Source organism: Xiphophorus hellerii, chromosome 12, assembly GCF_003331165.1.
Source record: "Xiphophorus hellerii strain 12219 chromosome 12, Xiphophorus_hellerii-4.1, whole genome shotgun sequence".
In the NCBI taxonomy this organism is placed as follows: domain Eukaryota; kingdom Metazoa; phylum Chordata; class Actinopteri; order Cyprinodontiformes; family Poeciliidae; genus Xiphophorus; species Xiphophorus hellerii.
Window position 1 is genome coordinate 10,213,067 of NC_045683.1, and position 12,950 is coordinate 10,226,016.

Here is a 12,950-nt window from a genome sequence, read left to right on the forward strand (position 1 = left end):
TTCCTTTGAACTAAATTAATAATACCTGCATCTCCAAGCAAAGTTGTTCTACTATTTATAGTCTTTCTGCCCTCCAGCGTTGTACGCATGCAAGAAATTTCCGGATTAAACAATAACATGCAACATGTCTATACAACAGGTGCCAAAAATACTTTCAGAATGATTTTTAAAATGAATTGTGGCTCATAATTTTGGTTTGTTTGTGTTAAGAAGCAAGAGTTTTAAATAATTAAACACTGAAGTCTGCTCCACCATTACGCCTTGCTGTATCCTCTTTGATACACTACAGATGTTTCAGCCCAACACCGGTGTTACATAACTGTCAGTCAGTCTGATCACCGCCGAATGAGAGCCCAACTTCAGTTTAAGAGGGAAAAAGTGAGAAATGTTGACATAATTGATTTTACTGTTTGCTTAAACCCCAGCAAGTCCCCTGATGACTCTTATAGTTTTTATAGTTACAGACTGTTTTGTACTTTTCCCACCAGCCTTCAGGCAATTACGCCACATGGGAAGAAAGACAATCACAGTTACTTTGCACTCTGCTTGCTGTTATTTTTGCGTGGCCAAATCCTTTGTTCAGCGTAAAAAAGTTGTAATATTGTCAGTAGTTATGCTTCATGCATAACTCCTACATGTTGATAGCTTGACAGGGATTTCTTTTTCTTTTTTTAGGTATGAAGATTGTGTGTAGAAATTGCTAATTAAACCAGTTTACAAACATCTGTGTTGTTCATATGGAATAAAACAACAAAATGTTTGATATAAAAATATTTTATGTAGTTTGTTCAAATGCTGCCCACGTTTTCTGTGAGAATCCATTCAACATGGCGAAGTTTTATGTTCCTGTTAGCTTTCCTCCCTTATAAAAACCACTTTCACTGCTGGCTGCTGTGTTTGGCCTTTATTATTAAAAGCCTACAGAAACTCAGTGGCTGGTTTTTAGATCAGACCTGGGCGTTTTATGGACTGGAGACCACATCCAGCTCTTCAGATGTCCCACAGGCAACACAAATATCATTTTTTGCATGAGAGTCTATTACAAAGTGCTGTTTGCAATCCAATATTTGTAGGTCATTATTTCCAGTTGCCATGAATATACAGTTTACATGCTGATAAGATATTCAGGAGAATCACACTGCTGACCCAGATGCTAAAGGTCTCAGAGAGAGCTGGAAGTAATAACACTGCACTGCAATTTCCGGATATAAATCCGGTCCTCTCTGCAACGTTTACCTGCTGAAGTCGCAGGCAAAATACCTGTTTGATTAAAGTCTGGATTAACATTTCTGACCTAAACATGCAACAAAATACAAGACTTTCCAGTTTTCTTTTACTTATCTCTAAAAAACAACTGTTTAAAACAGGAGTGGTCCAACTGCAGTTTTCTGACCGATCATTGATCTATGAACAGCTAATGCTAACAGAAAGCCTTGCAACAAACATGGAGGCTGTTGTTTCTGTAACATCTGGTCCTTGTGAGCCAACGTCCTGAATGTTTCAGATGCTTCCCTGCTTTGAAATGCACCTGGTTCACATTGTTTGGTGGTTAACAGGTTTCTGAGGAATTGATGGAGAATCGGCAGTGATGAAGCGCTGAAACATGTGAAACATGCAGGACAGCGTGTCCCGAGAACCAAAGGTAAGAAACGATGTGTTCAGGCTGATTCGGAGGAATTTAGATTAGATGTTACAATCAGCGTAAAAATATACAAACAGATTAAACCAGGAGTGTCCAAAGTGTGGCTCAGGGGCCATTTGTGGCCCTTGGACTGCTTTTATGCGACCCCCAATTGCAATTCTACAATAATACAAATTTGTCCCAATAATTTTCTCACAATGGAAAATGTTAAGAACACAAAATATACATCTTTTTATAACCAAGCCTTTATACTAAGTAGAACCATATCCATCCAAATCTGCCTTTATTTTTATTATTTTTTAACTTAGCTAAGCATATCAAAAAGTTACCAAAATCCGGTTTTTATACTGAGAATAAATTTGTTCAATCGAGCCCCCAAAAAAGATTTGAAACCTTTATTTTTATTCGTCTGAAATACTTTTTATGTTTTGGATCTAGAATGAATAATGTCCCTTTAATACAAAAAATAAAATAAAATCTGACTATTTTATTTACTTGATTTTATTTTATTTTATTCTTTTTTTTTGGCCTGCAAGTACATTTGATTGGAGGTGGGCAATATGGACTGGATTTTATTTCATTTGCAGTATTGCTGTTTATTACTTTTTTTTAAGTAACTGTATGGCTGTGCTTGCAAACACAATTATTGTTCTTGAAAAATATTTCCACTTACAACATGCTTAATTATGGCTCCACTTACTTAAAAAAAAAGATTTACAATCACTAAACTGCACTTAGTAACTTAATTTAATCATATTTTTGAATTTACTGATATTTATTGGTGCTCTTATAACATCTCTTTTTGTTTACCATTAATAATTGCAACTTATAGAGAAGATAAATCAAAAATCCTTTCATGATAAACGATAAATGATAAATGCCCACCTGATTCGATGTGACAAAAAGTTTGGACACTCTTGGATTAAATCATCAAAATCACCCTAAAAGAAGCAACTTATTTAGAATGAAAGAATGGTTGAGTACCATTTTGTCTGGTTCATGGTGCATCAAGAGTTTCTAAGACAAACAAACACTGCTCCAGCTAATCTAAGTAGGTGAAAGATCCAGTGGTTCTGTCTAGAAAATCAAAGGAAAACATCTAACCTGTGTGTCTGATCTCTGGACTGGATGGTAATAATCCTCTCTGTCCCAGCAGCAGGCTCCAATCTGGGCCAGCAACCCGCAGCTCCACTGGGCCCAGCACCACATAACGACTCCAATCAGAACCGGATCCACGCGGTGCCGGGTCTAAAACCCATCAGAGACCCCACTCCCCTCGTCACAGATTGGCCGAACCCCTACGGCCGCTCGGCTCGCGCGTATTTACTTTACCAGCTGTGTCAACAACACAAAGAGCAACACTGGAAAAAATTAACTTGTTCCCAGAAGACAGAAGGCGGTTTGAGAGAAGTCCTCCGAGCCGGTCCATTTCGGGTTGGAGGAGAACTGAAACCTCCTGTTGAGGTTGTCAAACCATCCCAGTAGCAACAACACAAACAGGGAAGTGCATTAAGACGCGCTGAAGGAACTGAGGAGGAAAGCGAAAGCTTCAGATGAGGCAATGTAATAGTGGGGACTTCCTTATTACACAAACAGAGGAATTTACCACAGAATACCTGAGGTGGTTGGTCCAGTTCTGCAACATCGTCTCTGTGAACTCATACAGCAGCACCGGCACGACAACAATGGATCAGCAACAACTAGCTTTAATCAGAAAAAATATCTAATAATTCACCAAAGGAAGCTGGAACTCTGAACACCTCTGATTTGGGTTCATCTGGTCCAAACGGAAAAAATCCATAAACAATATCTATGCTCAGATCATTTTTAAACTAACAACAAACAGGAAGATAAAAGATTACATGTTTGGCTTATGAAGGGGACTTTCCACTACGTCAACATATTTCAGAGTTTCAGCACCGACCAATAGTTTTATCCCAGTCCTAGTCTTTACTAATAGTTCTTGATGCTTCCTGGAGGCTTTTAAAAGGTTTTTTAAATGACTGTGGTTGATTATTTTACTCAGTTTCAATCCACAACAACCAGAATAACATTAAAATAAACTACAAGCTAAATAATCAACAAGTCCAATCAAAACAAAAAGAAGTTATGCTTTTTTTTCCATATTCTGTCTCACCCATATTCTCACAACCCAATCTACCCCCTGCTCATCCTTAACAGGGCAGCATTATGTATTTTCCAGGCACATAGTGCCATTTTATAGCATAATAATGTACCATATTATTTTCAGTTGAATATATCAAATATAACTTCAGATCATTTTTATTTTAATTTCAGTTTTAAGAAAGAAAATCTGAATCTGCAGGTCAGACCTATAACACACCAGTAAAAGTAGTGAATTAATTTGGAGGTTTTCCATATCTGACATGTTAAATTTTCCTCTAATTTCACCTTTTTCACTAGATTTTTTGTGGGAGAAACACTAAAAGTGGGGATTGCTTTAAAATCTTATGTACGGCGAACCGTCTTCTACCGCAATTGTAGTGCAAAGCAAACTTCACACTTCTCATGGATGAGTACAACACACCTGTACTCACTAGAAGGTAAAACAGGTGACTTGGCAGAGAAAGTTTATGTGCACCACAGAGCCCCCTGCAGGCGAAACTGAGAAATGCAAAAACACAAACTGTTTTTTTAGAGATATACTGTATATACGATGGAGAACAAATTCTCAGTAGCCTGACCAGAAAAATGCCACGAAACAAATCAAACACTGAATCCCTGCAGTATGCTAAAATAAATTTACACCAATAAAACCTGATACTCTGTGATAAAATGTGTTTCAGGAACGAAAATGGGCAGAAGGAGAAATCTGGGTCACAGCTAACGATTCTAGCAAAAGAGATTAATAGGATCTAATTTTCAGCAGCATAACAAGATGTTTTGTTGGTTTTTGTTTTCTTCACTGATCTTGAGACCAGCTCGGCTGCAGAGAGAGTTTCTTACAGAAAGCAGCGTCTCGTTCACACGCAAAGCGCAGCAGAGAGAGAAATCTGCTGGTCTGAGCCGCCTCTAATAGCTTCTGGATTTATTCCCAGCTATTATTACAGCCAGCGGAGCCTTTCAGGTTCTCCTCCGAGGTCCTGGCATTTTAAAAAAAGCTTTCTCATGCCAACTGCAGCCGAGTGAGAAACACATGCAGCTCAGCTGTGAGGCAACCTGGCAACGGTCACCAAGGCAAGGAACGTGGCGGCCATTTCTTTAAACAGTCAATAAACTCTGCTTGCACTTTTTTTTTTCTTTGTTTTTTCCTGAGGAAATTTATGCATGTATCCTTTATTTTAACTGCTGATTTAGGTCAAGTCTGCCATGCAAAAAAACACAAAAACCTACTGCAAATATTTTAGTACACTATAATAAGACAAAACTAACTGAGAAGTAACTTTCCAGCTAGATATAAGAGCTTGTTTTATGTCAATAATTCCTTAATATGGATGAAGACGTACTAGATTTAAGTGAAATAATCCAGTAATCCAGTTTAATAATTTACAAGTGGAATGAGTATTTTTCATCAGTATTAAGAAATCATTGATTTAAAACATGTTCTTATTTCTTGACAAACGTTAGTTTCGTGTTATTTCAAGTGTACTGAGATATTTGCACTGGAAGCTAGACCAAAAATATTTCTGTTTCTGTAAGTGTAGTGAAAAAATGCAGTTTGCAAATGCAGTTTCTTCTGTGTACATTTCTGAAAACTAAATCTTCTGATGCATCTGCATCAGACTAAACATCTGCAAACCAAACGTTTCTGCATCTTTTCCATTGTCTGCTTTCTTCTCGCACTCCTTCCCTGCCCAGACATTGTCTCCAGTGTGTTTCTGCCTCCCCAAATCACTTCAACATCCACCTGTACAGCTGCTGCCAACTCCCTTTTCAATTCCCTCTGAGTTTAAACACACCCTGGAGCCACTGTTGGCTGCCAAAGTCTATACTGTGATATCATAGTCTTTTGTCTGATTATAAAAACCTTGCTTTCCTATCTGCACCCCTTCTTTTTGTCGTCTTGGCAATGAGTTTCTGAGCCCTATTCCCATACTTTTGGAGAACGTCACAGGTAAATTGGAAGCAGATTTATTTCGCCTGAAAACAAGCTAAAATAAAATAAAAACTTCTCTGCAGGGGCTCATTATTTGTTGACAAAATGTTTCTTCTGAGACGGGGACTGCTGAGCATATTCACCGAACATTATCAACGAGTCTCCAGACATCCGCCCATTTCCTTCACAGCTAAATGACAGCTTGACATCTACATGCATCAGTAACTGGAAACATTTAAACTTCTTTTTGGTGCACAGGCCTGTTTTATCACCAATATAACAGAGAGGTTTGTAAAAGTTGGCTGAAGTCATCCCAAGTTCACAGTTTTTAGCTGAAAGTTGCATTAAAACATCTGCTCTCAAGTGCTCTTAAAGGAGTAAACTCCCCAAAAAAATTTTAATGTTTGATTAATCCAACACTCAAGTTTCCAACAGTTAAATATAAATGTGACCTTATCAGGAGTGCTCTAACACTCTTTACTTAAATTAAAGTCTGCAGACCACCCAGGCTGCTTTATATCCGTCACACACGGAAACATAAACCTGTCAATTAGTGGTGACGTTTACATAAGTGCTTTTTGATCTTTTTTTAATATAGAAACTCAGGCCTGTGGAAGACTTTTGCATAAAGCTGAGCAATAAATAAGATATTGGTTGGTTGACTCAAAGTCAAAGTTTTCCTTAAATAAAACAATAGAATGGAATAATAATTGAATTTTATTTATAAGTCAGCCAGCGAAGCTGTCCAGAGCTTCAGCGCTGACTAAAGCTGCATTCACTGACCAGAGTAAATTTCAGAACTCTAACTGAACTGCTGAGCAACTCTACCAAAGCTGTTCCAGTACAGAACCACAGCTGGTTCTGAAAACAACAACTGAGGACAGGTAGCTTTTATAAACAGACAGAAATCCACCTCTACCTATACACACTGGTCTGTTCAGCATACCCTTCATTGTTCATTTTAATTTAATTAAATGCAGCAAACTTTTACCATGAAACAAAACAAATATGCTGCAGTTGCACTTTGAATCCAACAGAATATGAAGGAATAGCAAGATTAGTTTACAGTAAAACTAATAATAATTGGGTCTAATTATTATTGGTGAGTGTTTGAAACACTCACCAACCAGTGTCGACTGGTTGTGTTTGGTTAGTGGGCGGATGATTGGTTGGTAGGTAGCTGATAGGAATTTAGATTGGTTGGTTGGTTGGTCGGTCTACTGTTTGTGGGTTTATAAATTGGTTGGTTGAGTTATTGGTGAGTAGTTGGTTGATAGACAATTAGTTGGGTTTGTAAGTAGTCGGTTGGAAGATAGCTAGGTTGGTAGGTTTATTGGTGGGTAGTTGGTTTGGAGATGGGTTAGGTTTGCAAGTGGTTAGTTGAAAGATAGGTAGGTTGGTTTGTTGGTTGAGTTATTTAGGGGCGAGTAGTCAGCAGATAATTGATTAGTTGGTTTTATTTGTACATCGTCTGTTGTACAAGTCTGTTGTCTGTTGGCAGGTAGATCGAGTGGTTGGTTTGTGGTTTTATAAACTGGTTGGTTGATTTATTGGGGAGGAGTTGGTTGGCAACTGGGTTTGGTTTGTAGGTGGTTGGTTGGTTAGTTGGTTGAAAGATACTGTATGTAAATATTACATACAGTTATTAAATAAATAAATAAATAATTAAATCAAATTAAATAAATAAATTTGTAATTCAGTACATTTATGTCTGTGTTGAAGAAAAAAAATGTTTGAACTCAATTCAGTGCTGTTTTCCTGTATCGGCTAATACTGAACATCAGATATCGGTATCGGAAGTGAAAAAAAGTGGATAGGTACATCCGTAGTTTGCAATAGAAACTAAAATACTTAGATATGTTTTTGCAGTGAAGAAATGCGTCGTTATTTCAGGCAACATCAAAACACAAAAGCTCAATCATGTTCACCTAAAAGTTTCAGATTCAGATGAAGGCCTTAAATGATTTCCTCCTGATTCATGGGAAGCTGCTCTTTATTTCAACCTCATCACCCAGTTTGACCCCGTTACGACAACAAGCCGACTGCAGTGAGGTCAGGAGACTTTTTTAAACCATAAGAAGAATTTAGGTCACTAGAAACACAATCAGGTGTGGGAGTCGAGACAAGCTGAGCTCGAGAACGAGACAGCAACAGTGTCCATGTGAACAGATTCATCGGACATTACTGTCAGGGAACATTTCCTACAACAATGTAGCTTTATGCTTTCACCTGAAGTGCTGTTGGAACAATAACAACCTTCACTCACAGGCTGGAAACGACAAGAAACATGGATGCCAAGATGTAGATGTGGGGCTGAATGCCAAACAGCTGCGTGTAAATCTGAAGGAACCCAACGTTACATGAGTGCACCATTCATCTGGGATTAATGGCAGCAAAAGTTTTAGTCTTTGCAAACACAGTCTTTCCTAAATGGTTGCTGTTTTCAGTTTTGGTTTTGAGTCAGAACGTCAGAGTCATAACTCACAGATGGAAGATGAGTTTATACACAGATGTCTGCAGTGCACCCATAATCAGACGTCCTCCTACTGCACAGAACTGAATAATAAATCCTAATATTTTCTTCAAATAAAGTTAAAAGAACTATTCAGTGCTTCAATTAGAGGGATCGAGGTGGGGAAAAGTTATTGTGAGGAGATAAAACTTTGATTTTCACTCTTTAAATTTAAAAGAAATGTCTAAAAACAAGTAGCTAAACAAATACAATAAGGTTTGAATATGTTCTCTTTTTTGAGTTTGTTTACAGACTTAGAGATTTGTTTTAGAAAGATTTTGTTTCACTTTTTGAATCAGTTTATTTTTGCATTGTTTTTGTCATTTTCAGTTTCGTTATAACAAGTTAAAGTTGTTTTTCATGTTTGACCAAACTTGAAGCTATTGGTGTATTTAAGTGAGCGGTACTGGTGCAGAGTTATCAAATACATTTGTAATTCACTACACTGTGTTTTAAAAAAAGAAACCTGAAATTTTAAGTTTAAGTCAGCACTGGTTTTGTGCTGATATCTAAACTTCAGATATCTGTACCGGCATCAGAAGTGAAAAAAGGGGATCAATAATAAATAAGTAAATGATGTTACTTATTTTATGAGAATTAACTGACACAAGCAGTGTTCAGAACTACAATTTAACTGCCAAGATTAAAAACAAAAGCCTGCAACACAGTCTAAAAGTAACATATCTAATAATGATTTTCCACTGTGGCATGAATCACAAACTACCATCATATAATGGATGATAAAAGCAAAATTGCCCAACGGGAGAATAGAGAGGAGGAGTAATTATCCAAAAATATCTAAAAGGAACATTTGAAAACAAAGCACTGGAAAAATAAGCACTTTAGATTAAAACTAAAGTGCAGCCTTAACGTCAGGTAGCAGGTAAAACAATTTACCGTAGTCATCATTAATCTGCAGAGAACAAAAGAAGCATTGCATTGTCTTTAAAGGAAATGACATGATCAAACATGTCAGAATATCAAAGGCTTCTCTGTGGGGAGATGGTTGCTTCGGCGTGCTTGGTGTGGCACAAAACAAAGATGCAGACGAGATTTATACCAACGAAGAAGAGAGATTATGAAAACCCAGCAAAGCATCTGTCACATCTTGAGCTGAGGTGAGAAAATTCGACTCAGATCGTGAGACAAAAGCCACAAGACTGAGCTTCAGGCGGCGGTGAGAAAATCAACGGATACAAAGAAAAAGATGTAAACAAGTCCAAGCTTTAATCTCTGACCTGCAGAGATGATTAAACAAAAACAGCAGAAAATCTTTCTGCTCTAAAGAGGAAATGTCATCACTCAGAACGAAGAAAGCAGCACAGAAATCAATTTCACTGCTCTAGGGCAACAAGCTGCAGATTTAATCTGATTTTACCTGACAAGCATACATTGCAAAACCACAGATACAGTCGCTGGACAGAGGCAGCCACCACCGTGCTTCAGCTGCAGGCTGACTCAAACTTACCAGTTTTTCAAAACTAACACTTGTTTTACTCAAAGGGATCAGCTATATCCACCGTTTCCTCGCAACAAAAAGGTTCCGAGTTAAATTCTCAGCCTGTTGCCTTTATGCACACTAGGGCAAAAACACTTGGCAAGATTATTATTATTTTTAATTTTTTTGCAATGTGTGTACACAAGCCGGAGTAACTTGAGTAAACTCATGCATTCATGCTAACTCCATGCACTGCAAAAAGACCACATTTTGCCAAGTATTGTTGGTTTAATTTCTATTTCTCAAATCTTTCTACACTTGAAAAAAGACCAAACAAACTTGTAAGTCACTTTTCAGCAAGATATAGATACCAAATAATTCTTTATTATTGAGTTACAACATGGGGAAAAAAAATTTCTTATAAGTTGAATAATCTGCCAGTGGAACTAGCACTTTTTTAAAATCAATATTACTGACTTAAAACAAGCTCATATTTCTTGATGAATTTTAGTTGACATTTAAAATTTTCAAGGCATTTTGCCATATTATAAGTGAAATAATCTCCCAATGGAAGATTATTAAGGAACCATTTAACTCCTATATCTTACTAAAAAGTTACTTGTAAGTTAGTTTAGTCTTATTTCAAGTGTACTAAATTATTTGCAGCAGAAATTAGATCAAAAATACTTGGTAATATTTTGTGTTTTTGCACTGCAGTCAAAAAAACGTGACTGTGTGTCTTGCCTCTCACCCAGTGACAACAGGTTTTGTTCAATTCTGCATGGAAAAAAACATATTTTTAGTTTTAAAGTTGTGACGCAAAAAGAAAACAGCATGTCCAAACACGCAAACACAGCTGGATGAAAGAAAAAGCTCATCTGAGCTGCACACCTAATAACATGCTACAGAAGGAAGAAATCCACGTTGTTTAGTCTGTAGATATGCAGGAAAAGACTGCAGATCTAATCATCTCTGACGTGACAAATACATACACACACACACACACACACAGAGACCCAGAAAGAAGCAACATACACCACACTCAGTTGCAGGTTGACTCAAACTCACTGACACATTTTCACAACACAAACACTGGCTCTGTGAATGACTGCTTTAATATAACGGGACTTATTTTTAGATGGAACATGTTTTGTTATATTCTGCACAGGAAAAGGGAAAGCATCTTTTATAAGTCTGGAGAAAAATACAAAAAATATTAATTACACATGCAATCTGACCTACACACCTGATTAAAGTACTGCAGGAGAAAGAAATGTTCGTTGTAGAGGTCCAGAAAAAAATTGATCCGATACATAGATCCCACATTCTGAACCGGAAGTGAGCCGCGCAATCTTAGCGGGGAAACGCAGCGCGATACATAGCGGACTAATGGCTTCGAGACCAACAGAAAGAAAATATGTGGACACTCGTCTTGACCAATGCGCGAGAGGAAGATACATTAAAAAAAAGTCGCTGCTGTCAGTATCGACCCATATGAGACGGAGAAGGAAAATACGTCAGACAATGTGGAAAAGCTGCCTCCGATCTCATACTACGACACTGTTAACTTCTCAGTGAACAGGAAGAGTGCGAACACCATGGAGGAGCTTCACCTGAAATCCACTGATCCATACAATCAATATTTAAAAGGTTTAGTAAATGACTTACAAACTCTTCGTGTGAATAACGAGGTTCTGGTGGCTGACAGAGTAAATACATGCAGTAACGTACACGTAAGCTACATGTCCGTCTTAGCTAGCAGATAAAAGCTACATTAGCTAAGCTAATTTTGCTAGTTCGGCACTAAACAGTAAATATCACTGACACTTACTATTACACAAAGGTGGGTAGAGTACTCCAAAATTGTACTCGAGTAATATTTGTAATGTTCTTATATTGTTAATATGTTAGATAGGAACGAGGCGAGAGCTAGTCGTTAGCTTGTGGTTTGCTTATTGTTGCCATAGCAACTCCATAGCAACTGCTGTCAGTTACAAGATTTCGGTCAGTTACAAAGTTCACGGAAGTGTGACGTCACATGAGAACAATTCCTAGTTCTGGGAATCCCGAATGATTCAAAATGCTCAAAAATCGATTTTAAAATGCATTGAAGTTGTAGTCTTTGCCGCTCCCATTTGCGAGTATTCTGCATCTGGCGTTATGCGCCCACTCTGCTACTCTGCTTTTGAACAAATATTTGATTTCTTTTGTTATTTATTTAAGAAAAAACCAAGCCGCTAAGCTAACCTAATGCTGGTAATTTAAGTTACAGAAGTTCATGCAGAAATATAAACTCATGGAATTTTATACAGTATGAAACTGTTTTAAATAAATGTTATGTTTGTTTACACAATTTTTTCCTCTTCTCAGTCACATAATTATTTTAATAGAAAAATCATTTCTAAATCAAAAATCGATCCGTGACCCTAAAACTCGTAATCGAATCGCTCGACACTGGGTGTATTGTTAACAATGCATAACTGCAGATTTAGAGCCCTTTTACGTGACAAACTGTAAACCACTCATGCGTACAGCAGCGACCACATTTTCTCTGCAGATATCATCTTGCTGCCTTTTTCATGCAAAAACCAGCACAAAAAAAAAACAATGGTGTTGGTGTTTACGCCGCGACAGCTTGGCACATGCACACTCCTACGTTCAGGCGGGAGGCATCAAAGCACACACACAGATGCAAATAAATAAATAAAAAATAACGCGAGCAGACATTAAAAATGTAACGCCTGCTTACAGACAGGCAGGCGTCTCGGTGCGAAGCGGCGTCGGAGCTCACCAGGTCGTCCAGGATGGTGACGGGGAAATCAAACATGCACATCTTGACGGGCTGAGCGAGCGCTCTGTGCAGGCTGAACAGGGATCTGGTTTCCATGCTGCACGGTCGACGCACCTCGCAGTCGCCGCTCGACTGCGTGCAACAAACATGCACTGGTGGAAAAATAGGGATAATTATTAAAAGAAGGAAAAGGAGAAAGAGGAGGAGGAGGGAGTCCCCAAAGCTGGCTGAATCCGACTGAGAGAAAGCAGAGGAACACCTCTTTCTTTTTCTTCACAAGCGAGCACTCCCCTCATCGCCCTCCCTCCCCTCTTCCTCCGTCGCCAGCAGCTGCTCTCTGGTCTTTCCGTCTTCTGGAGGTTGTAGCTCAGAAACCTTCAGCAGCGACCGCAGTCACACTCCCACCAAGAAGGGGAAAAAAACAAAAAACGCGCAGACTGAAATGCAGCAGGTACACAGAGGAATTCGTTTCTGCTTCATTACGCTGCTGCGATTTAATCAAGAGAGAAG

The 12,950-nt window shown here is 38.2% G+C and overlaps 1 protein-coding gene across 4 annotated transcripts in view; it reads right to left on the minus strand.

The window, feature by feature from the left end:
* The window catches only part of LOC116730409 (ral guanine nucleotide dissociation stimulator), a 57,618-nt gene that overhangs the window by 36,018 nt on the left and 8,650 nt on the right, over positions 1-12,950 (minus strand). The window contains exon 1 of one of the 4 annotated variants that reach the window (XM_032579610.1): positions 12,399-12,946. The exons of 1 other annotated variant lie outside the window; for it this stretch is intronic. In XM_032579610.1, the coding sequence (XP_032435501.1) occupies positions 12,399-12,536 (138 nt within the window). In that variant the 5' untranslated portion in view covers positions 12,537-12,946. Of the gene's footprint in view, positions 1-2,746; positions 3,152-12,398; positions 12,947-12,950 lie in introns of those variants that run through there. 2 more of the 4 variants (XM_032579612.1, XM_032579611.1) reach the window with 2 other exon arrangements.